General features: G+C 36.8%; 1 protein-coding gene across 3 annotated transcripts in view; it reads left to right on the top strand.

Moving 5' to 3' along the window:
* LOC136028913 (mediator of RNA polymerase II transcription subunit 29-like) overlaps window positions 1-9,945 on the top strand; it is a 44,514-nt gene extending 34,569 nt beyond the window's left edge. For all 3 annotated transcript variants that reach the window (XM_065706875.1, XM_065706876.1, XM_065706874.1), the window contains one exon: window positions 9,604-9,945. In XM_065706875.1, the coding sequence (XP_065562947.1) occupies window positions 9,604-9,825 (222 nt within the window). In that variant the 3' untranslated portion in view covers window positions 9,826-9,945. The remainder of the gene's footprint in view (window positions 1-9,603) is intronic.
* Window positions 9,946-22,109: the final 12,164 nt, after the last annotated feature.

Below are 22,109 nucleotides of genomic sequence, written 5' to 3'. Positions count from 1 at the left end.
CCTTGGCGCACCCCTGTCGTGATTGAAAGAACGGGCTGCGCCGACCATTTACTTGTACACAGCTCTCCGTCCCATGGTGCAGCGCCTTGAGAAGTCTGCAATATTTCTCGGGTAGGCCAGTCAACTCTAGGATCCGCCAAAGAGCTTTTCGATCGACTGAGTCAAATGCAGCACGGAAGTCAATGAAGGCAATAAATGCTTTCTGTCGGAACTCTGTGGTCTTCTCTACTATTTGTCGAATCGTAAAAATCTGCTCGATGGTTGAACGATCCGACATAAAACCAGCTTGCTCCGGTCGCCGGATTTTTCGAATGATGCTCCGACATCGATCCAGCAGGACCATTGAAAACAGTTTGCCAGGGACTGACAGTAGGGTTATTCCCCGGTAGTTGGAGCAGTCGCTTCTATAGCCTTTTCTCTTCCATAAGGGGATGATGACACCCTTCCGCCAATCCTCAGGAATTATCTCTGTTTGCCAGATTGTAGAGAACAGGGTGTGTAGAAACAGGAGCATTGCAGGACCTCCATATTTTAGTAGCTCTGAGTTTAAGCCACAGATACCCGCAGCTTTATTATTCTTGAGTCTTTTTACTGCATGTCCAATTTCTGAGGGGCTGAAAGGCTCATCTGGAGGAACATCTGTTCCAGGTCTTTGACTGCAAGGTTGGCTGGGACTATCATTAGGAGGCGCAGACGGACCAGTATTGCTGAGGAGCGAACAGAAGTGGTCCTTCCACCGCTCAAGACAAGAACCTTCGTCAGGGAGAAGTGCACCATCCCTGGACAGGACGGGACCCAAGGTAGGAGTTTTATTTTCAGTGAGGTCTCGGAGATGCTTGAATAGGCTGCCCATGTCTTTCTTTTTTGCTGCTAGCTCAATTTCATCGGCTTTCCTTGCAACAAACTGGGTTCTATCCCGGTGAATGAGTCTGTTCCGCACTCCATTGAGCCTCCGATATGTGATCATGTCCCCAAGAAGTCTTGCCTTCCGTCTTTGCTCTATGACTTGCAGTGTTTCATTAGTTAGCCACGATTTCTTTGGATAACTCCTCTTAAAAGCACTAGTTGTGCTGCTTCACTGGTCTGCAATTTAAAATGCTTCCAGAGATCTTCGCTGCTATTAAGTGAGCCAAGAGCCTCGAAGCGATTCTATATCTCGATACTGTACTTCTGGCGAGTATCTGGTTCCTTTAGTTTCCCAATATCTGCAGCGACGGGTTTTCTTTTCGATCGTTGTGCATGGAGGCGAAGCCGAAGATCGGCGCACACAAGCCTATGGTCTGCGTTTCCAAGCTCTGCTGATCTGTAAGTTATGCAGTTCTTCACCAATGATCTCCAGCGTTTGGAAATAATGACGTAGTCAATCATCTTCTTTGTACGACCGTCATTACTATACCACTTGTACTGATGAATAGTTTTGTGTTGGAAGTAGGTGTTTGCAATGTAAAGGTCGTGAGATCTGCACAGTTCAAGTAAGCGGAGCCCATTGTCGTTAAGTGGGTCGGGGGATACAGGACCAACTGTGCCACGCCTTAAACCCATATCATCGCGCACTGTCGCATTAAAGTCGCCAAGGAGAACAGTTATATCATGGGGGGGGGGTACTGTTGCAAGGCATCTGGACAAAATTTGCATATTAATTATCTTTTTGGCTAAATGGCTTTCTCAAAGTTTTAATCGGAAGATTTTGAGAAAAAAGGAGAGAGGGAGGAAGCCTAGCTGCCCTCTAATTTTTGATTACTTAAAAAGGAGACTAGAACTTGTAATTGTTTTACAAACATTTTCATTGATAAAAAATATACGTAATTTACGAATTAACTTACGTAACGAACTTCTATATTCGTATATTTTTATTGCGTATATGAGGGAGTTCACCCTTCGTCGATACCTCGCTCTTTACACTAAAGCTTACACTCTGTCCCAATTCCTTAAGAATGACCGTTGAATCACAAAGGCCGTAGAATAAATAGTTGAAATTACTAAAAACACTTTCGCGTAAAGAGCGAGATATTACGAGGAGGTAAACCCCTCATATGCGCAATAATTTCTCCTCGTTTTAAGTTAATCCTGCTCCTCACTTTCAGCAGAAAAAACTTCTCATATTTATTTTTTCCTTGTTTTTTTAAATAATGCAAAAAAATCCTGCGCCCCCTTCATTGAAAGTCTCTTCCCCCATGAGAAGTTTTTCCATGGAAAGATCCTCCCGCGTACCCCCCCAACCTCAACTCTCCCTCCCAAACCAGAAAAATCCCCCTGAAAACGTCCGTACACTTCCCAGTAACCATTACTATATGTAAACACAGGTCAAAGTTTGTAACTTGCAACCCCTCCCAGGGAGACTGCGGGGTAGTAAGTTGTCCCCAAAGTACATAGTTATTAGGTTTTTTGACTATGGTGAATAAAATGGCTATCTCAGAATTTTGATCCGGTGACTTTTGGGAAAAAATGAGCGTGGGAGGGGGCCTAGGTGCCCTCCAATTTTTTTTTGTCTCTTAAAAAGGTCATTAGAACGTTTAATTTCCGTTAGAATGAGCCCTCCCGTGACATTCTAGGACAACTGGGTCGATACGATCGCCCCTGGGAAAAAAAACAACAAAAAAACAAATAAACACATCCGTGATTTGTCTTCTGGCAAAAAAATGCGAAATTCCACATTTTTGTAGATAGGAGCTTGAAACTTCTACAATAAAGTTCTCTGATACGCTGAATCTGATGGTGTGATTTTCGTTAAGATTGTATGACGTTTAGGGGTGTTTTCCCCTATTTTCTAAAATGAGGCAAATTTTCTCAGACTCTTTTGATAGGTCAGACTAACCTTGATGAAAGTTATATATTCGAAATCAGCATTAAAATGCAATTTTTGTCATGTAGCTATTGGTATCAAAATTCCATGTTTTAGAGTTTTGGTTACTATTTAGCCGGGTCGCTCCTTACTACAGTTCGTTACCACGAACTGTTTGATCTCTACAGTCTTCAAAAAATTCTTTAATGTGATTTTCTTTTCGATGTTTTCAATAATATGTTATCAATATGAAAACTCATAGCGTTTCTATAGAAAGTGAGTGAGAAAATGTTCAAATTCAAAGTGAATTGTGTTTTATATTTATTTTTGCTGGCATTTTCGATGGAAAATGAACTTGGCTTGAAGCCAAGTTGCCAAGGGGTGTGAGCTGCCGTGATCGTTATACAAATGTCCAATTTTGTAATGTTCATGATTTTAGTTTTCACATAGAAAGCCATCACACTCCGAAGATTACTTATTCGGGGTTAAGACCTGAAATTAACAAGTGGAAAAGCATGAAACCACCAAACAGGATTCGATCACCTGATACTAAAATTGACGGTGGTATTACAACTGTTTCCCCGACTTAACCAGCCTACAATGTTTCCAATCGCTTAATTCTTGGGGCTGAAAAGTGCTCGCTGTTTCTCCAGACATCCGGAAGCAAACTCAAAGACTGTCTTGTATTAATATTTATAATTCTTGTCGTTAGGATAGTAGCATTGGTTTAGTACTTATTTGTATTTCTTTCTTACTTTATGGACTTTGCTGCTGGCATTTGCAGCTTATAAAATCCCTCTGTTCTTTGTTAGTGTTCTAATCATAACCTGGCTGGTTAGTTTTATTTATTTATTTATTATTACGAATAGCGGTAAGTATCAATGCTTGTCGCAAAAACACAAAAACACAAAATCATAATACTAATCTAAAGTAAATTGGCAACGACAAACTAAACAGCAAAAACTTCTAAATAAAACGACACTACACAACAAAAGCGTCTAATAAAAAGGCGTATTTACTAATGCACTCTTAAAATTTCGAACATTCTCTGCCTCGACAACCTCCAAAGGCAAACCATTCCATGGTCAGGCAACTCTACTAACAAAAGATAATTGACCAATTTTTTCAGTGGTTTTGGGGGATGTAATTTATAATCATGCTGACGAGTAGAGTGATAATGGCTAAATTTAAAAAATAAATTTGGATCAACATCATCCACTCCTTTAATTATACGAAACACATTTACAAGGTCATTGCGACGTCTACGAAATTTCAACGACGGGATTTGAAGCCTAGAAAGTCTCTGCGGATAAGAAAGGTGCTGAAGGTATGGGACCAATCTAGTGGCCCTTCTCTGAACCTTTTCTATCCTGTGCTCATCCGTTAGACTTAATGGAAACCAAACAGAAGTATTATACTCAAGAAGAGGGCGGACCATTGATTTGTATAGTAGTAAGAAATTACGAAGGTTAAACCTACTAAAGCTTCTCCTTATAGACGATAAACGATAATTCGCATTCTTTACAATTTCCGAAACATGCTTATCAAATTTCAATTGGGTATCAAAGTAAACACCAAGGTCACGCACTATTTCGTTAGAAGTGATTCGTATGCCAGACAGCTGGTAAGTATGTACAGGTGGGAGTTTGCGAGCATAGTGTAGAACAACACACTTAGAAGGGTTTATGAACATGGAATTAGATTCGCACCAATAAGTTAGAGAGTCAAGATCCTCCTGTAAAAGTTGCCCACCTACCCTGGGGAACTCGGCTTAACACATCAATTGAGGATGACATAGCTTCACCAAAAACAACCTGCTGAGTTAGTCCGTTTGGATAATCAGCAATAAATGCAATTGTTTTTTTACCCAATTTATAAGCTGCACATTTTTTAAGAAGGGTGGGTATTGAGACTTTGTCGAATGCCTTCGAGAAGTCGATGTAAATGCAGTCAAAGGGTATAGTTAAATCGGAGAAACATGATTATTTTTAGTTCATACATGATATTAATAGACGAAATAAATTGTCGCATTGATTCATAATCGGCTTTAGCATAATTATGCCGATAAAACTCAAAACCTCTCTGTTGAGCATCAATATTCATGTAAATATCTAACACAACATGATCACTTTTACCTAAAGGCGGACGGAAATCTACACTCAAAATATCATCGATTGACTTGGTAATAACCAGATCTAAAATCGATGGAATAGCATCATTCCTGGCTCGAGTTGGCCTAACAATATGTTGGTATAAGTACAGATCATCCAATCTTTGGTCTCCTACCGGTAGATAGAGTCTTACATCATCCGCGAACATCTTGACAGTAGAATGCTGAACAGAGGAAGGCAGATCATTAATAAATAAACAAAATAAAATTGGACCCAGGCAGCTACCCTGGGGGACTCCGCTTAACACATCAATTGAGGATGACATAGCTTCACCAACAACAACCTGCTGAGTTCGTCCGTTTAGATAATCAGCAATAAATGCAATTGTTTTTTTACCCAATTTATAAGCTGCACATTTTTTAAGAAGGGTGGGTATTGAGACTTTGTCGAATGACTTCGAGAGGTCGATGTAAATGCAGTCAAAGGGTATAGCTAAATTGGCAAAACGTTGAAAATCCAAAGTAACCTCAAGAACCTGAGTATTACAAGACCTATTTTGTCGGAAACCATGCTGAGCAGGATTCCAAAGATGATTTCCGTCAAAATACTTTTGAACGCGTGAAACAATCAACTTTTCCATCACTCGGCAAAAAATAGACGTGATTGAAATTGGCCGATATTTTTTAAAATCTGACCTGGAGCCACTTTTGTGAAGCGGCTTTACCAAGGCTTTCTTCCACCCTGACGGACACAGTCCATGCGCCAAAGATAAGTTAAATATATAGGTAAGTGGTTCTGCAATTTCATGAGCAATTTGTCTTATCATTATGTTCGGGAAACCGTCTATATCCGGCGCTTTAGACGTATCCAATTTTGTAAGAATAGTATAAACTTCAGTCAATGAGAAACCTGAATCATCAAATGGAACAAGAATGTCCGGCGACGCAATCGACACTACTTGAGATGCAAAATTAGGTTCATTTGAATGAATTGGCTGTGTTTTAACAAAAATTGAACAAAAAATTTGGTTAAAAATAAGAGCCTTCTCAGAATCACTATCAATCTTTTGGTGTGTATCCTGATGTGTGAACGTAGACGAAGACGGTGCAAGGTTAGGCTTATTCCTATTTACATATTTCCAAAATATTTTAGGTGATGCGGTGCTCGAGTGAATAATACGCGACTCAAGCTCTTCACGATTAGCCCTAAGAAGCCGAGTGACCTTGTTTCTCGCTAGTGAATACGCATGCCATTCACCTGAACCCTCTTGCAACTGAGTATCCAAATGCCCTTGTCTGACTACTTTACTATGTCGTGACTCAATATAAGACCGCCAAAGACTATTTTTTTCACGTATTGCTTGGAGTATGTGTCTCGGAAGTTTAGGATTATTTCTGCGACCGGAAAAATTCCTCACCAAAGGAACAAATTTATCCCTACATTCCCTCAACACTTTTTTTTACAAAATCAAACGCGGTGTCCGGAGAAACATGATTATTTTTTAATTCATACATGATATTAATCGACGAAATAAATTGTCGCATTGATTCATAATCGGCTTTAGCATAATCATGCCGATAAAACTCAAAACCTCTCTGTTGAGCATCAATATTCATGTAAATATCTAATGCAACATGATCACTTTTACCTAAAGGCGGACAGAAATCTACACTCAAAATATCAACGATTGACTTGGTAATAACCAGATCTAAAATCGATGGAATAGCATCATTCCTGGCTCGAGTTGGCCTAACAATATGTTGGTATAAGTACAGATCATCCAATCTATCTAAAAATTGCTGCTCATACGATGAAGTGGACAAACTCGTACTATGTGCACTCCAATCTATCAAAGGTAAATTGAAGTCACCTAGAATAAGGAACTTTGAACTACGACCAACAAGACGAGAAATACACGCTAGAATATTGGCATTATTAACTGGACTCGATAAATTCACAGTTGGATTACGATAAAAAGCTACAATACACATGTAAGTACTATGATAAGGGAATTTAACATCAATCAAAAGACACTCCGACACTGAGTCTACTAACGAATCAACAATCACAGAAAACTTAATAGAACAAGGAATATAAATACAAATCCCTCTTTTAGCTGAATTATTAGATACTAAATTATATTGTGGTAGCGGCTGAAAATAAATAGACGGGTCACTGAAATGTTTTGGTAAAACTTCGGTAACAACAACTAAATGCGGTTTACGTTGCTTTATTAGCTCACTAAACTCTTCCCATTTAGATGACAGGCAGTCTGTATTTGTATATGTCACCAAAAATTTATCACTCAGACGCTTCAACTTTTTTAGGGAGTCACTCTTCGATGCTTGCGTAGTTATTTGGGGTTTCACGAAAAGAGTTATTATTCACGAGGATTAGTCCGTTTTTGCTACGTTTTATTTTCGAGTTAGTTTCGCCAGCGTCCAATTTCGATTTCAGTTCATGTTTCAGGGCATCGTACTTCTTTTTTTCCAACATTTCAATCGTAGTACGATCATGTGAGACTTTGAACAAGGGGTATGTAGCTTTGATACTAGCAGTCTCGGACATCAGAAAGAAACAAGCTGTATCACGTTCTACCGGTGTCTTGAACATCAACTTAATAGGCCTGATCTTACCAGGCGTATGTTTACCAAGTCTAACTGAGTAGCTACATTTCGCAGGGCAAAGTACAAGTAGCTTGTCGTTGAAAAATTTGCAGTCGGTCTCGTTTTGTTGTCTACAAAATGACAAAGTAGTGTCTTCAGCTAAACCAAACACGATCAGGTTTTTTGTTTTTCCACAAAATCTGACACATAAAATGAACTTAAGTTCGAGCTACTGACACTGATTTCCTCGTCCTTTTTCACCAATTTTTCAGTTAGGCTTTTTTCCAAGCTCTGACACTTCACTCCTATTAGGTTCTCGGTAAAATACTGGACGTCGGTAAGTGTGCACTTATTTTTCAGGTCATTCTCGATTTCAGCTACTTTCCGTTGGATAGGCTCTAATAAAGCGCAAAACTTATCCTCCATCGCCTTAAATGACGTTTGAATTTCACCCCTCAAAATATCTTTCATTTCTGCGGATGTCTGCCCTTGGTTGATCGTGTTTTTCTTTTGTTTACATACGGGGCAGAACCAACGAGACCCGAGCCTCCGAGTCATTTTTGTGAATAAGTTGTATCCCGGCTCTGTCATTTCCAAGCATACGATGCATACCCAGGATTCGCATGAGTCGCAAAGCAATGCAAAATCGTCATCTTGCAATTTGGAGTCACAACCTTTGCACTCGTCAACACCTTTTTTTGGGCGAATGTCTTGGTCTTTTTTGGGCAACTGTGTTAGACAATCCTTTATTTTTCTCCATAACTCTATCCTTCTAATAGTGACAACAGTGCGCACGCGCTAATTTTGAAACCAAGCTTACACGTGGGCTAATTAAAACAAGGTCAAACAAAATAGTCCTTAAATAACAAGATTGACCTTAAAAATGCGAGTTAGGGTAATACACCACTCTATAGGGTCACTTTTTAGCAAAGCAGATAAGCAGATTGATACTTATTTCCTCTGATTTTTGAATATTTTTGGATTACACTTAGATAAGACAAGAAGACAGCGTTGCCAATATAACACTCTTTATAATTAGTTTAGCCAGTGGTATTTTAACTGTCACCCTGGGTTAATAAATGTTTTGTAGGAATTTCAGTTTCTGCCCGGACTTTGGTACTAATCATAATTCCAACAAGTCCCATAATACTGGTTGTATCTTTGATTAAATAGATAAATAAACTTTTGGATGTGGCGAAAAATCTTCTTCCAGTTTTTTTTCTAATTTATGGCATACTCCAAGTAACTTATCCAAATTTTCTGGAACTTTTTCGATTTATGCTGGGGACAACTGACATTGTTTTGAATGCAAACGTTGCAAAAGTTGTAGCAATTTATGAGCAAGTGTACAAAATGAAGTTACAAACTTTTTATATATTCAATGTAGGAGGGACTGTATTTAAACAATTAACAATCAGTGAGGATAAGGAGGTAACGAAGGAAATAAACACTTCACTGACAATTATGGTATACCTTTAAAAGCGTCAACTCGGAGAGAAGGTAGGTTTAAGAAAGGTATAAATGAAAAGTGCTACGAAAATAAGATTATACTCGAAAGGTGTAACAAAGAAATGTCTGATGTAGCAAGGTAATAATTTTTTACTGCATAAAACTTGCGGATATACAACTGTTAATTCCTCTGATATGCTCTGGTAATTCCTCGACACGCATTCTTTTTTTACTTTCTCTTTTAGCCGCAAGCCAAGTTTTGCGTCGCTATTGTAATACATTGACACGATTTCTTTTGGTAATTTCTCCCTGAGCTGCAAACCTACCCCCCCCCCCCTAAGGCAACATGTATGCTAGGTACTAATTTTTTAACTGCATAAAACCTGTGCATATACAACATTCTTCGCAGTCCCACTGTCTGTGCACATAAATAGATCGTCCGGTTTACTGACTCTAGAAAATGCAACATATAATTGCCCATGGGAAAAACAAGAGAATTCAAGAGAAGAATTCAATGAGCTGTGGAGAACTAAAGTTAAACTCCTATTCTCGAGATACCCCTATTTAGCGCTATATTTTTTCTTTTGTATCTTTTACCTTTGCTGTTCATAGTGTATGTATTTTTGTAAGAATAAAAAAATGTTTTTGCTTTTAGAAAAATGCAATTGAGTGCGCCCAACAGACTTCAAGTAGTCATCGCTATGCCAACGTTCCGATAGTTGGGTCGAGACCAGAGACACCTACAGCCTTGGAGCCTATCAATTATTCACAGTTTTTAAACCTGACTCGATTGCAAGTTGAATTCTGTAAGGAGTTACATGACTCTTTGATTGAGACTTCTGTTTCTATTGCACCAATGAGTCAACAAGAATCTTAAGATTTATGGAAGATTTTTTTTTTTTTGACATTCAGTTTTATTGTAAATTTTTTGAACAATCCTTGAGAAAATATCATTATTAAAAGTTATTGATATCACTCAGCCGAGTGGTATACTAGACCTGAAATTATTTGTTCTTGAAGACAGGGGGTTTGAGTCCTGGTGTTGCTAGTAATTTGGATTGGTTAGTGATGCAACTCCGTAACCTCAGCCAAAGTCCACCGATTTCTAAATGTGTTCCTGGAGAAATATGGGGAAGGTAAACAGGATGGCTGCCCCCTTGAATTTCCTGGCTGAAGGACCGTGAAATGGATATCAGCGCCGCTGGTTGAGACTTTAAAGTTCAATGGTGTATTCTTTACCTCTTTTCCCCTTCTTTTATATTAGTCAATTTCATATGGTTTTCTCCAGCGTTTCAGGTTTATTATGTATTCATGATGTAAATTGTAAATAATTAATAGCGGTGATAGAACTTAACTAAAATTTGTGCTCCTGAGGCTCTTGAAAACTGAGGTCTTCGTCGAAAAAAAGAATCAGGAATCAAAAACTGTTGGAGAAGAATCTGTTTCCGAGTGACTCCTGTTGATTCGGCTTTTTCATTTTTTGATATTCGATTCAAAGCTTGAAGCTCGTCGACCTTCTTTATAGCTTTGTTCATGATGTTTTGATATGTTTTTTTCTTTTTTGATATTCGATTCAAAGCTGTTTTGATATGTTTTTTTCTTTTTTTGATATTCGATTCAAAGCTTCAAGCTCGTCGACCTTCTTTATAGCTTTGTTCATGATGTTTTGATATGTTTTTTCTTTTTTTGATATTCGATTCAAAGCTTCAAGCTCGTCGACCTTATTTTTTGTTATATTCTATTCAAAGCTTGAAACTTGTCGACCTTCTTTATAGCTTTGTTCATGATGTTTTGATATGTTTTTTTCTTTTTTTGATATTCGATTCAAAGCTTCAAGCTCGTCGACCTTCTTTATAGCTTTGTTCATGATGTTTTGATATGTTTTTTTCTTTTTTTGATATTCGATTCAAAGCTTCAAGCTCGTTGACCTTCTTTATAGCTTTGTTCATGATGTTTTGATATGTTTTTTTCTTTTTTTGATATTCGATTCAAAGCTTGAAACTTGTCGACCTTCTTTATAGCTTTGTTCATGATGTTTTGATATGTTTTTTTCTTTTTTTGATATTCGATTCAAAGCTTCAAGCTCGTCGACCTTCTTTATAGCTTTGTTCATGATGTTTTGATATGTTTTTTCTTTTTTTGATATTCGATTCAAAGCTTCAAGCTCGTCGACCTTATTTTTTGTTATATTCTATTCAAAGCTTGAAACTTGTCGACCTTCTTTATAGCTTTGTTCATGATGTTTTGATATGTTTTTTTCTTTTTTTGATATTCGATTCAAAGTTTCAAGCTCGTCGACCTTCTTTATAGCTTTGTTCATGATGTTTTGATATGTTTTTTCTTTTTTTGATATTCGATTCAAAGCTTCAAGCTCGTCGACCTTCTATATAGCTTTGTTCATGATGTTTTGATATGTTTTTTTTTTTTATTATTCGATTCAAAGCTTGAAGCTCGTTGACCTTCTTTATAACGTTGTTCATGATGTTTTGATAAGTTTTTTTCTTTTTTTTTTATATTTGATTCAAAGCTTGAAGCTCGTCAACCTTCTTTATAGCTTTGTTCATGATGTTTTGATATGTTTTTTTCTTTTTTTGATATTTGATTCAAAGCTTGAAGCTTGTCGACCTTCTTTATAGCTTTGTTCATGACGTTTTGATATGTTTTTTTTTTTTTTTTTGATATTCGATTCAAAGCTTGAAGCTCGTTGACCTTCTTTATAACTTTGTTCATGATGTTTTGATATGTTTTTTTCTTTTTTTGATATTCGATTCAAGGCTTGAAGCTCGTCGACCTTCTATATAGCTTTGTTCATGATGTTTTGATATGTTTTTTTCTTTTTTGATATTCGATTCAAAGCTTGAAGCTCGTTGACCTTCTTTATAACTTTGTTCATGATGTTTTGATATGTTTTTTTCTTTTTTTGATATTCGATTCAAGGCTTGAAGCTCGTCGACCTTCTATATAGCTTTGTTCATGATGTTTTGATATGTTTTTTTCTTTTTTGATATTCGATTCAAAGCTTGAAGCTCGTTGACCTTCTTTATAACTTTGTTCATGATGTTTTGATATGTTTTTTTCCTTTTTTTTATATTCGATTCAAAGCTTGAAGCTCGTCGACCTTTTTTATAGCTTTGTTCATGATGTTTTGATATGTTTTTTTTCTTTTTTTTATATTCGATTCAAAGCTCGAAGCTCGTCGACCTTCTTTAATGCTTTGTTCATGATGTTTTGACATGTTTTTTTCTTTGTTTGATTTTCGATTCAAAGTTTGAAGCTCGTCGACTTTCTTTATAGCTTTGTTCATGATGTTTTGATATGTTTTTTTCTTTTTTTGATATTCGATTCAAAGCTTGAAGCTCGTCGACCTTCTTTATAGCTTTGTTCGTGATGTTTTGATATGTTTCTTCTTTTTTTTTTTGATATTCGATTCAAAGCCTGAAGCTCGTCGACCTTTTTTATAGCTTGGTTCATGATGTTTTGATATGTTTTTTCTTTTTTTGATATTCGATTCAAAGCTTGAAGCTCGTCACCCTTCTTTACAGCTTTGTTCATGATGTGTGCGTGGCAATTTTCATCAAGAAATCATCAGTCCTTTTCTTTTCTGATGTATTGAAACTGGCCATCTTTTTTTTTCTAGCCTGGGAAGACCAAAAATAACGCCAGAATTGAAGAGTTCCATCACTTAGTGCTCCATACCCACCCTAAGCGAGGTCACATGGGGAGGAGAAATCAGAATCATAATTTGTGCTGTATTCACACGCAAATCAGCATTAAAAGGCTTAAAAAATTTGCTTCGTAACATATACAGAATCGCCCGTGACGAATAGCCTATCTCTTTTTTAGGGAAACAAGGGGGAATCTCTAATCTAAATTTCTGTAGTGTTTTCTAGATAAAAAAGGCCCTTTTCTATTAATTCAATTCTGGGGAGTCCAAAAATGACATCAAAGTTGAAAAACTCCAACACTTAGTGCCCCATTCCTACCCTAAGCAAGGTCAGAACGGGGGGGGGGGAGAATCAGAATTTTAATATGTGCATTATTTGGTGGATTGAAAGGCTGTTTCTGATAAGTCTATGTCTGAGAAGCCAAAGTGACGGAATTTTTCAATTTTAGTGGCCCTTTGGTCTCCTCAGACTTAAATTAATTGGAAATAGTCTTTCAATCCACCAATTACCACCAATTATCTACACAATTGTGTAGGTACTACGTGATGAAATTTTTAATATTGATGTCATTTGGTCTTCTTGGGGACCAAAATGCCAAAATTTTGTCTCCCAGCATCACTTAAGCTTAAGTAAGGAGCGACTCTGGCTAATTGTAACCAAAACTCTAAAAAAAGGAATTTTGATAATAGTTAATGCATTAAGAGAATTAGCTGTTTATGTAATTCCAAGTATATAAAACTCATTAAGATTAAAGGCTACCCATCAAAAGCTACGAGCCGAAGGAAATTTGGCATTTTTTTAGTAAGAAGGGACCCCCCCCCCCTCTAACTAGCAGATCACTTTTATCAAACACTTTGAGTAGTAACAAACTATAGCAAAAACAGTAACAAACTGTAAGTAAGCAGTGACTTGGGCTGATAGTAACTGAAATAGTAGAAAAGGAAATTTGATAACAATTAATCAAACGGTTCGTGGTAACGAACTACCACGTAAAGGAGCGACCCGGCTCAATAGTAAACGAAACCCTAAAAAACGGAATTTTGATGCTAAAAGATATATCAAAAGAATCGGATTCTTATGCTGATTTTAAATATATAAGTTTCATCAGTTCTTTGTCATCAAAAGTTACGAGCCTGAGAAAATTTGCCTTATTTTGGAAATTAGGAGGTAACACCCCCTAAAAGTCAAAGAATCTTAACAAAAATCACACCATCGCATTCAGCGTATCAGAGAACCTTACAGAAAAAATTTCTAGGTCCAATCTACAAAAATGTAGAACTTCTTATTTTTTGCCAGAAGACAAATCACGGGTGCGTGTTTATTTGTTTGTTTGTTTTTTTTGTTTGTTTTTTTCCCCGGTTATCGTATCAACCAAGTGGTCCTAGAGTGTTGCAAGAGGGCTCATTCTAACGGAAATGAAAAGTTCTAGTGCCCTTTTTAAGTGACCTAGGGCACCTAGGCCCCCTCCCACGCTCATTTTTTCCCTAAGTCAACGGATCAAAATTTTGAGATAGCCAGTTGTTCCGCATAGTCGAAAACCATAAGAATTATGTCTTTGGAGATGACTTACCCCCCACAGTCCCTAGGGGTGGGGCTGCAAGTTACAAACTTTGACCAATGTTTACATACAGTAATTGTTACTGGGAAGTGTACCGACGGTATTAGGGGGATTTTTTTGGTTTAGGTGTCGGGTTCAGGGGAGGGTGCTATATGGGAGGATCTTTCCTTGGAGGAATATTTCATGGAGGAAGAGAAATTCAAGGAAAAGGGCGCAGAATTTTCTAAGCATTACTATTAAAAGAGAAGCATTAAAACTTAAAACGAACAGAGATTATTATGCATATGAGGGGTTCTAAAAATACTTTCGCATAAAGAGAGAGGTATTTAGGAGGAGATAAATACTTTGCTCTTTATGCTAAAAAAATTTTAAGCAATTTCAACTAAAGAATTGGGACAAAACAAGATTTAGTGTGAAGAGCGAGGTATTAACGAGGGGACCAACCCCCTCATATATATAATCAAAAATATAAGAATATAAAAGTTTGTTACGTAAGTTAATTCTTAAGTTATGTATATTTTTTACTAATGAAAACGTTCGTTAAAAATTAAAAGATCTAGTTGCTTTTTTAAGTAACCAAAAAATTGGAGGGCAACTAGGCCTCCTTCCCCACCCCTTATTTCTCAAAATCGTCTGATCAAAACTAAGAGAAAGCCATTTAGCCAAAAAAAAAAGAATTAATATGCAAATTTCATTTTAATAATTTATGTACGGAGAACCAAAATCAGACATGCATTATTTCAAAAACTTTCAGAAATTAAATAAAAAAAAACAAGTTTTTTGAAATGAAAGTAAGGAGCGACATTAAAACTTAAAACGAACAGAAATTATTCCGTATATGAAAGGGGCTTATCCTCCTCGACACCCCGCTCCTTGCGCTTAAGTTTGATTCTTTCTCGCAACTCTACTTTTTAAAACCATAAAAAACTTTAGCGTAAAGAGCGGGGTGTCGAGGAGGAAAAGCCCCTTTCATATACGGAGTAATTTCTGTTCGTTTTAAGTTTCAATGTCGTTCCTTACTTTCATTTCAAAAAACTTGTTTTTTTTATTTAATATATCAGAAGGTTCGACATTATACTGATTTCAAATAGATAAAATTTATGAAGTGTAAGGTTACCCATCAAAAGCCACGAGCCTAGGAAAATTTGTTTTATTTCAAAAAAGGCAGAAACACGCCCAAGAAGGCAAGTCATCTTGACGAAAATCATACCCTCAAACTCAATATATTAGAGCCCTTACTATAAAGGTTTCAAGCTCCTATCTACAAAAATTTGTATTTTTCCCAGAAGAAAGCTTACGGTCGCGCATTTATTTGTTAGTTTTCTTTTTTCTATGGGTGATCATATCAAACCAGTGGTCCTAGAAGCTCGAAAGAGGACTAATTGGAACGGAAATTAAATGTCCTATTACCTCATTTAAGTGGCCAAAATGGTTTTGTCACGGTAGAGTGGCGTTTTCTGCCATTGTATGGCACCAAACTACGATTTTTCCCCAAAGAGAACCAAATCGCCATCGATTGAAAATTCTGAGATGGCCAATCGATGTAAAAGTACCCTAGAACTATATATTGAGCATCCCAGTTACAGAAGAAGTAATACCACACGATGGCACATTCGTTGAAATCAATATAATGTCAATCCGTCTGATATATTAACTATGATTAGAATTCCTTTTCACTGTCGGTTACTGTCAGCCCAAGTCACTCCTTACTTACATTATTTACTGTTTTTGTACAGTTTGCTGTACAAACTGTTGCTGAAAAGTTACGCAGTCCATACAAGATCCCAAAAGTGTTCCATATCAAACAGTTCGTGGTAACGAACTGTAAGTCAACGGATCAAAATTTTGAGATAGCCATTTTGTTCAGCATAGTCGAAAACCATAATAACTACGTCTTTGGGGATGACTTACTCCCCCACAATCCCTGGGGGAGGGGCTGCAAGTTACAAACTTTGACCAGTGTTTACATATAGTAATGGTTATTGGGAAGTGTACAGACGTTTTCAGGGGGATTTTATTTTGTTTGGGGTTGGGGCTGAGGAGAGGGGGCTATGTTGGAGGATCTTTCCTTGGAGGAATCTCTCATGGCGGAAGAAAAATTCAATGAAAAGGACGCCGGATTCTCTAGCATTACGATAAAAAAACAATGAAAAATAAACATGAAAACGTTTTTTTCAAATGAAAGGAAGAAGTAGCATTGAAACCTAAAACGAACATAGATTATTACGCATATGAGGGGTTCTAAAAATAATTTAGCATAAAGAGCGAGGTATTTAGGAGGAGATAAATACCTTGCTCTTTATGCTAGAGTATTTTTAGTAATTTCAACTATTTATTCTACGGCCTTTCTGATTCAGGGGTTATTCTTAAAGAATTGGGACAAAACTTACGATTTAGTGTAAAGAGCGACGTATTAACGAGGGTACAAACCCCCTCGTATACATAATAAAAATATAAGGTTATGAAAGTTTGTTACATAAGTTAATTCTTAAGTTGTGCATATTTTTTACTAATAAAAACGTTCGTTAAAAATTAAAAGTTCTAGTTGCCTTTTTAAGTAACCGAAAAATTGGAGGGCAACTAGGTCTCCTTCTCCACCCTTTATTTCTCAAAATCGTCTGATCAAAACTAAGAGAAAGCCATTTAGCCAAAAAAAGAATTAATATACAAATTTCATTTTAATAATTTATGTGCGGAGAGCCAAAACCAAACATACATTAATTCAAAAATGTTCAGAAATTAAATAAAAAAAAATAATTTTTTTAGCTGAAAGTAAGGAGCGACATTAAAACTTAAAACGAACAGAAATTACTCCGTATATGAAATGGGTTGTCCCCTCCGCAATCCCTCGCTCTTTACGCTAAAGTTTGACTCTTTGCCACAATTCTACTTTTTAAAACAATTAAAAGCTTTAGCGTAAAGAGCGAGGGATTGCGGAGGGGACAATCCATTTCATATACGGAGTAATTTCTGTTCGTTTTAAGTTTTAATGTCGCTCCTAACTTTCAGCTAAAAAAATTAGTTTTTTTTTATTTAATTTACCTAAAGACTGGATGAAAAATTTGAGATTTGGCCATTATAATACACACCTTTCCCCTTTTTATAGAGTTTCGATTAATATTAGCCAGAGTCGCTCCTTGCTTAGTTTTTGTCATAACGAACAGTTTGATAAAAGTTACGTTTTCATTAGAGAAGTGGTGGTGACATTGTGCCCATCAAGTGGTTCTAGACTCCTGTTTGAATCTAAAATAGACTAACTATTTGGAAATTTTGTCTCGTGCCTCAGAAGAGCAGAAATTCAACTGGGTGGCCACTAATAAGTAGTTGCATATTTTTGAGCTTCTATGCGCCTCAGTTCGTCCCCAGAAAGTGGTTTTGCTGAATCAATTTTTCCAAAAAAAAACAAGAAAAACGAGTGAAAATTTTGACATTTGTATCTCAGAATAGGCTTTTTGTTTCAAATTTTGTTTCTGATTCTGATTTTCAAATTTAGAAGAAAGATTGCTTATATCGTTTTACTTATTTTTATTGGCCTAAGGTGAGTCTCTCCTGATATAAAACGAAATCAATATAAATTTTGACAAAACCGCCCGAAAATTCCGGTGCATAAGTAAGATATGTCAAAATGGAATTGACTCATCATGAATTAGAAATGCAACTTTCGGCAAAACTTATTGCATCTGATAGACAAATTTTGATTTCGATAATGAACTGAGAGTTTTATAATAAAATTTAACAAAAGAGCAGTGGGAGGTCTCACTTAGCAACAAACTCCTTGGAATTTCTGGTTTTAACCTTCGGCGGCAAAAGCTACTTCGGGACAACCCATGATTTCAGTTGAACTACTAGGTACCTCAGGTCTGTTACAACTTCTTATAAGACTTTTCACAGATGTCACATCTACTGTTGTCATAAAACGGTAAAGTGATTTTAAGTCTTTGATTTTTGCTGTTGGCGAATCAACTACTCTGCAAGTAAGTACAGGTGGCAGCAGCCATTCCACAACATTCGCTGCTGGCTCGTTGGGTAATGGCCACCTTAGGCTTGTCCCTGGTGCAATCTACAGAATGCTACAGGTGCAATGCTACAGAAGAAGTACTATCCACAAACGAAGTTTTATAGATCAACCTTTTGGATAGTCCTTGCTTAAAGTGTAGTAAGTTCACCTTTGAATATGGCACTAAGTTAAAATCGATCTCCTGAATCGTGGAGTGGCCAGGCCCCGAATACTTCAATGTTATGCTCTGGACGAGTGAGTACCTCTTCAGGATGTCTCGCATTATGTGGCTCATTATTTGATTACGATTATGACACACATGTATCTGACCATGTAACCAACTATTGTTCAGCGAATCAGCAACTTTCGGTAAAGCTTACCATGATGTATGTGATTCGACAAAACCGCTTTAGAGAAATCGAAAAATACGCAATTGGGTGAAGGATAACTGCAAAATACATGTGGTTAGAGACGTCTCACAGCAAGGTCAATTAGGCAATTCGAAAGGAATTTTGTTAACACAAGATAGCCCTAGTAAATCAGTTTCGATAAAAATTGTTATTTTCAGCATAACCGCTTTCAAGTGACGAGTTATCTAAGAGAAGTCAAGTACAAAGAACACAGCATTTTTAGACTCAAAAGTACGGCTACGCTTATATTTTGATTAGAAGTTAGTTTTCAATATGGCAGGAACAAGAAGAACTGTGTTTATAGATAGCGTTCTTCTTCGCATCCATGAAGATTAGAGGTACGGGGATTGCTTAAACTAAGGTTATTTAGTATCTATCAACAGTCTTGGATTTAGACTAAGGATGTGAACCCCCGTAAAATTTGGCGAGACATAAAATATGGGAGGGGGGGTCTATATTTGTCAATTAAAGTACAAAACAGGTAGCAAAATTCTTCATCTAAAATACTAAAAAAATATTTTCCAGAATTTATGGTGGAGGGGGGGGGGTAGAACAGGCGGTTGCTCTGCCTTCAATAGACACCATTGGCTTGGACCAATTGTTAGATCGTGGTCAATTCACCTGATTAAGCCGAGTATTTTTGAATTTTGGCAATTTCATGTCAATTTTAAAAATCAATTACAAGACGATTAATGTAGATGCCTGTAAGAGTGTCAAGACTGAAAGGAAGTGTAACATATAGTGTTAACATATTAAGTTAAAGTGGAAATAGCAATTTGCTAAATCCTTATTGTTAAGTCTTCAGGTTTCACGTGTACTAGGGGTGTCAACCCTTTGACTAATATGAAAACACAGAAGGCTAAGGGTGTCAACTCCGGTAAAATTGGGGGGGAGATATAAAATATGGGAGGGGGGTTCTATTTTTTCAGTTAAATTACAAAACAGGTAGCCAATTCTTCATCTAAAATGCTAAAAACAATATTTCTCAGAATTTACCGGGGGAGGGGGTGGAAGAGGCGATTGCTTTCCCCTCAATCGACACCACTGACCTTGACCAATTGTTACAGCGTGGTTAGCTTTTTTAGGTGAGGCATGAATATCCGTTTGACAAGAATGTTCGATCATGCCTTTTGGAGCATTGCAAAGTAGCAGAAGTCGATCAAACCATTTCACCTGATTAAGCCGAATATCTTTAAATTTTGCCAGTTTCAAGTCAATTTTAAAAATCAATTACAAGACGATAAATGTAGATGTCAGTAAGTGTCATAACTGAAAAGAAGTGTTACGTATATAAGTTAAACTGAAGAAGCAATTTGCTAAATCCTTATTGTTAAATTTTCAAGTTTCACTTGTTTTCTTTTTTCCTTTGTATATAGTATATATTCATAGAACTTTTTACCATTGTGTGTTCTCATATGCCTAGTCAAATTTATCTTTTTGAGAAAACTTCATTTTTCATAGTTGACATTCATACAATTCACCTTTGTGTGTCCTTCTATGTATAGACAAATTTGACTTGTAAGTCAATTTTTTTTTCGCACTTTTTTCAATTGAGCTGATTTTCATTATTATGGGTTCTCATATGATTGATCAAATATCCATTTGGAATTTTGTTCATTTCGAGTTATCATATGCAGATGTATAAACTTGCTATCATACCTTGTAATGGCGTAGTGGATGAAAGTGTGGCTCTTGATCGAGGGTATACTTATTAAATCCCGCCCATCAATATTAAATTGAGAAAGACTATTTGAATTCTGATTTTTTACCATTATGTATTCTCGTATATCTAGTCAAATTTATCTTTGAGAAAACTTCCTTTTGCAAGCTGTTGAAAACCCTTAACTCCTTTTAAAATATCTGCTTTATATTTTGTCTTCTTGTGTGTGATGGTATATCTATCTATCTATCTATATATATAAAAATAAGTTGTCTGTCTGTGGATCAGGTGACGTCATGTTTCTGTGTCGGCTGACGTCATGAAGTTAGTTGTCGTCATTTTTGCTATGACGGTGACGTCATTAAAGATATTTAAGACATATATGTTCACGTAGAAATCTATTAATGTTTAAGTTTAAAATGACTGATGAACTTACAATGGCAAAAGCCGATGAAGATGCTCAAAGAGTCTATGCCAAAAAACTTGCTGCTGATAGAGAAAGTCAGAAAAGAAAGCGTGCCGAGGAATCAAAAGAACAGCAAGGAAACAGGCTTGAGGCTAAAGAACGCAAAACCGCGCAGTTAGATGAAGATCCACCTGGACAGCGAGAGTCAAAACATATCAAAACTGAAAATGATAGCGATGATGATTGGGTTTGGGATTTTGACTTGGATAAGGTCATGGGATACCGGGACACAAATGACGACCGGGACACAGGGAATATAAATGACGACCAGGACACAGGTATTTAAGAATATCGTTCAAAGACAAATTTTTAATTGTAAGAAGACCGTTGAAAGAGAAATTTCTAATTGTAAAATGACTGAAGAACGTACAATGGCAACGGTACCACCATCGAAGTAGATAACCAGTGGGTTGTTCCATATTCCCCATTATTATCAAAAACATTTAATGCACACATAAACGTTGAATACTGTAACTCCGTAAAGGCAATCAAATACATATGTAAATACGTCAACAAAGGCAGTGACATGGCAGTTTTTGGCTTGCAGCCCGAAATCAAAGATTTCGACGAAATCGTACAATATCAGGCTGGAAGATGCATAAGCAGTAATGAAGCTGTTTGACAAATTCTTTCATTTCCGATACATGAACGTAGTCCAGCTGTTGTTCACTTAGCGGTACATTTACAGAATGGTCAACGTGTTTATTTCTCGGAAACCAACGTGCAACAAAAAGCCCTGAATCCACCGGATACAAAATTAACAGCTTTTTTTTCGCTTTGCAAAAATGATTCTTTTGCAAAAAAACTGCTGTATACTGAAGTGCCTTCGTATTACACGTGGAATACTAAAAATAAAGTATTTGAACGTCGAAAACAGGGTAAGTCAGTCGACGGCCAACCTACCATCTTCAAAGATACCACGATAGGAAGACTCTACACCGTTCACCCCAATCAACATTAATGCTTCTTTCTACGCCTGCTTTTGGTGAATGTACCCGGTCCGACATCCTTTGAGTATTTGAGAACTGTAAACGGTACTATACATGACACTTACCGTAGTGCATGCCAAGCTCTGAATTTATTGGAGAATGACCAACACTGGGATAACTGCATCAATGACGCGTGCGAAACGTCAACCCCAAGTCAAATTTGTGCATTGTTTGGCATCATTTTAACAACTTGCTCTCCATCAGCTCCTACAGAGTTATGGGAAAAATATAAGTCTAAAATGTCCTAAGATATACTCCATCGAGAACAGTTAGAGACGTCAGATATGACTTTTGATTTTACATCAGAAATTTATATCTACACTTTAGTTATTATAGAAGATTTGTGCGTACGTATGGCAAACAAACCTCTTCAGGATTTGGGAATGCCTTCACCTAACCGTATCACTGCTGTTTCG

This window comes from Artemia franciscana, chromosome 7 (assembly GCF_032884065.1).
Source record: "Artemia franciscana chromosome 7, ASM3288406v1, whole genome shotgun sequence".
NCBI lineage: Eukaryota > Metazoa > Arthropoda > Branchiopoda > Anostraca > Artemiidae > Artemia > Artemia franciscana.
The sequence above is the reverse complement of the archived record's forward strand: the minus strand, read 5'-3'. Positions and strand labels throughout refer to the sequence as shown.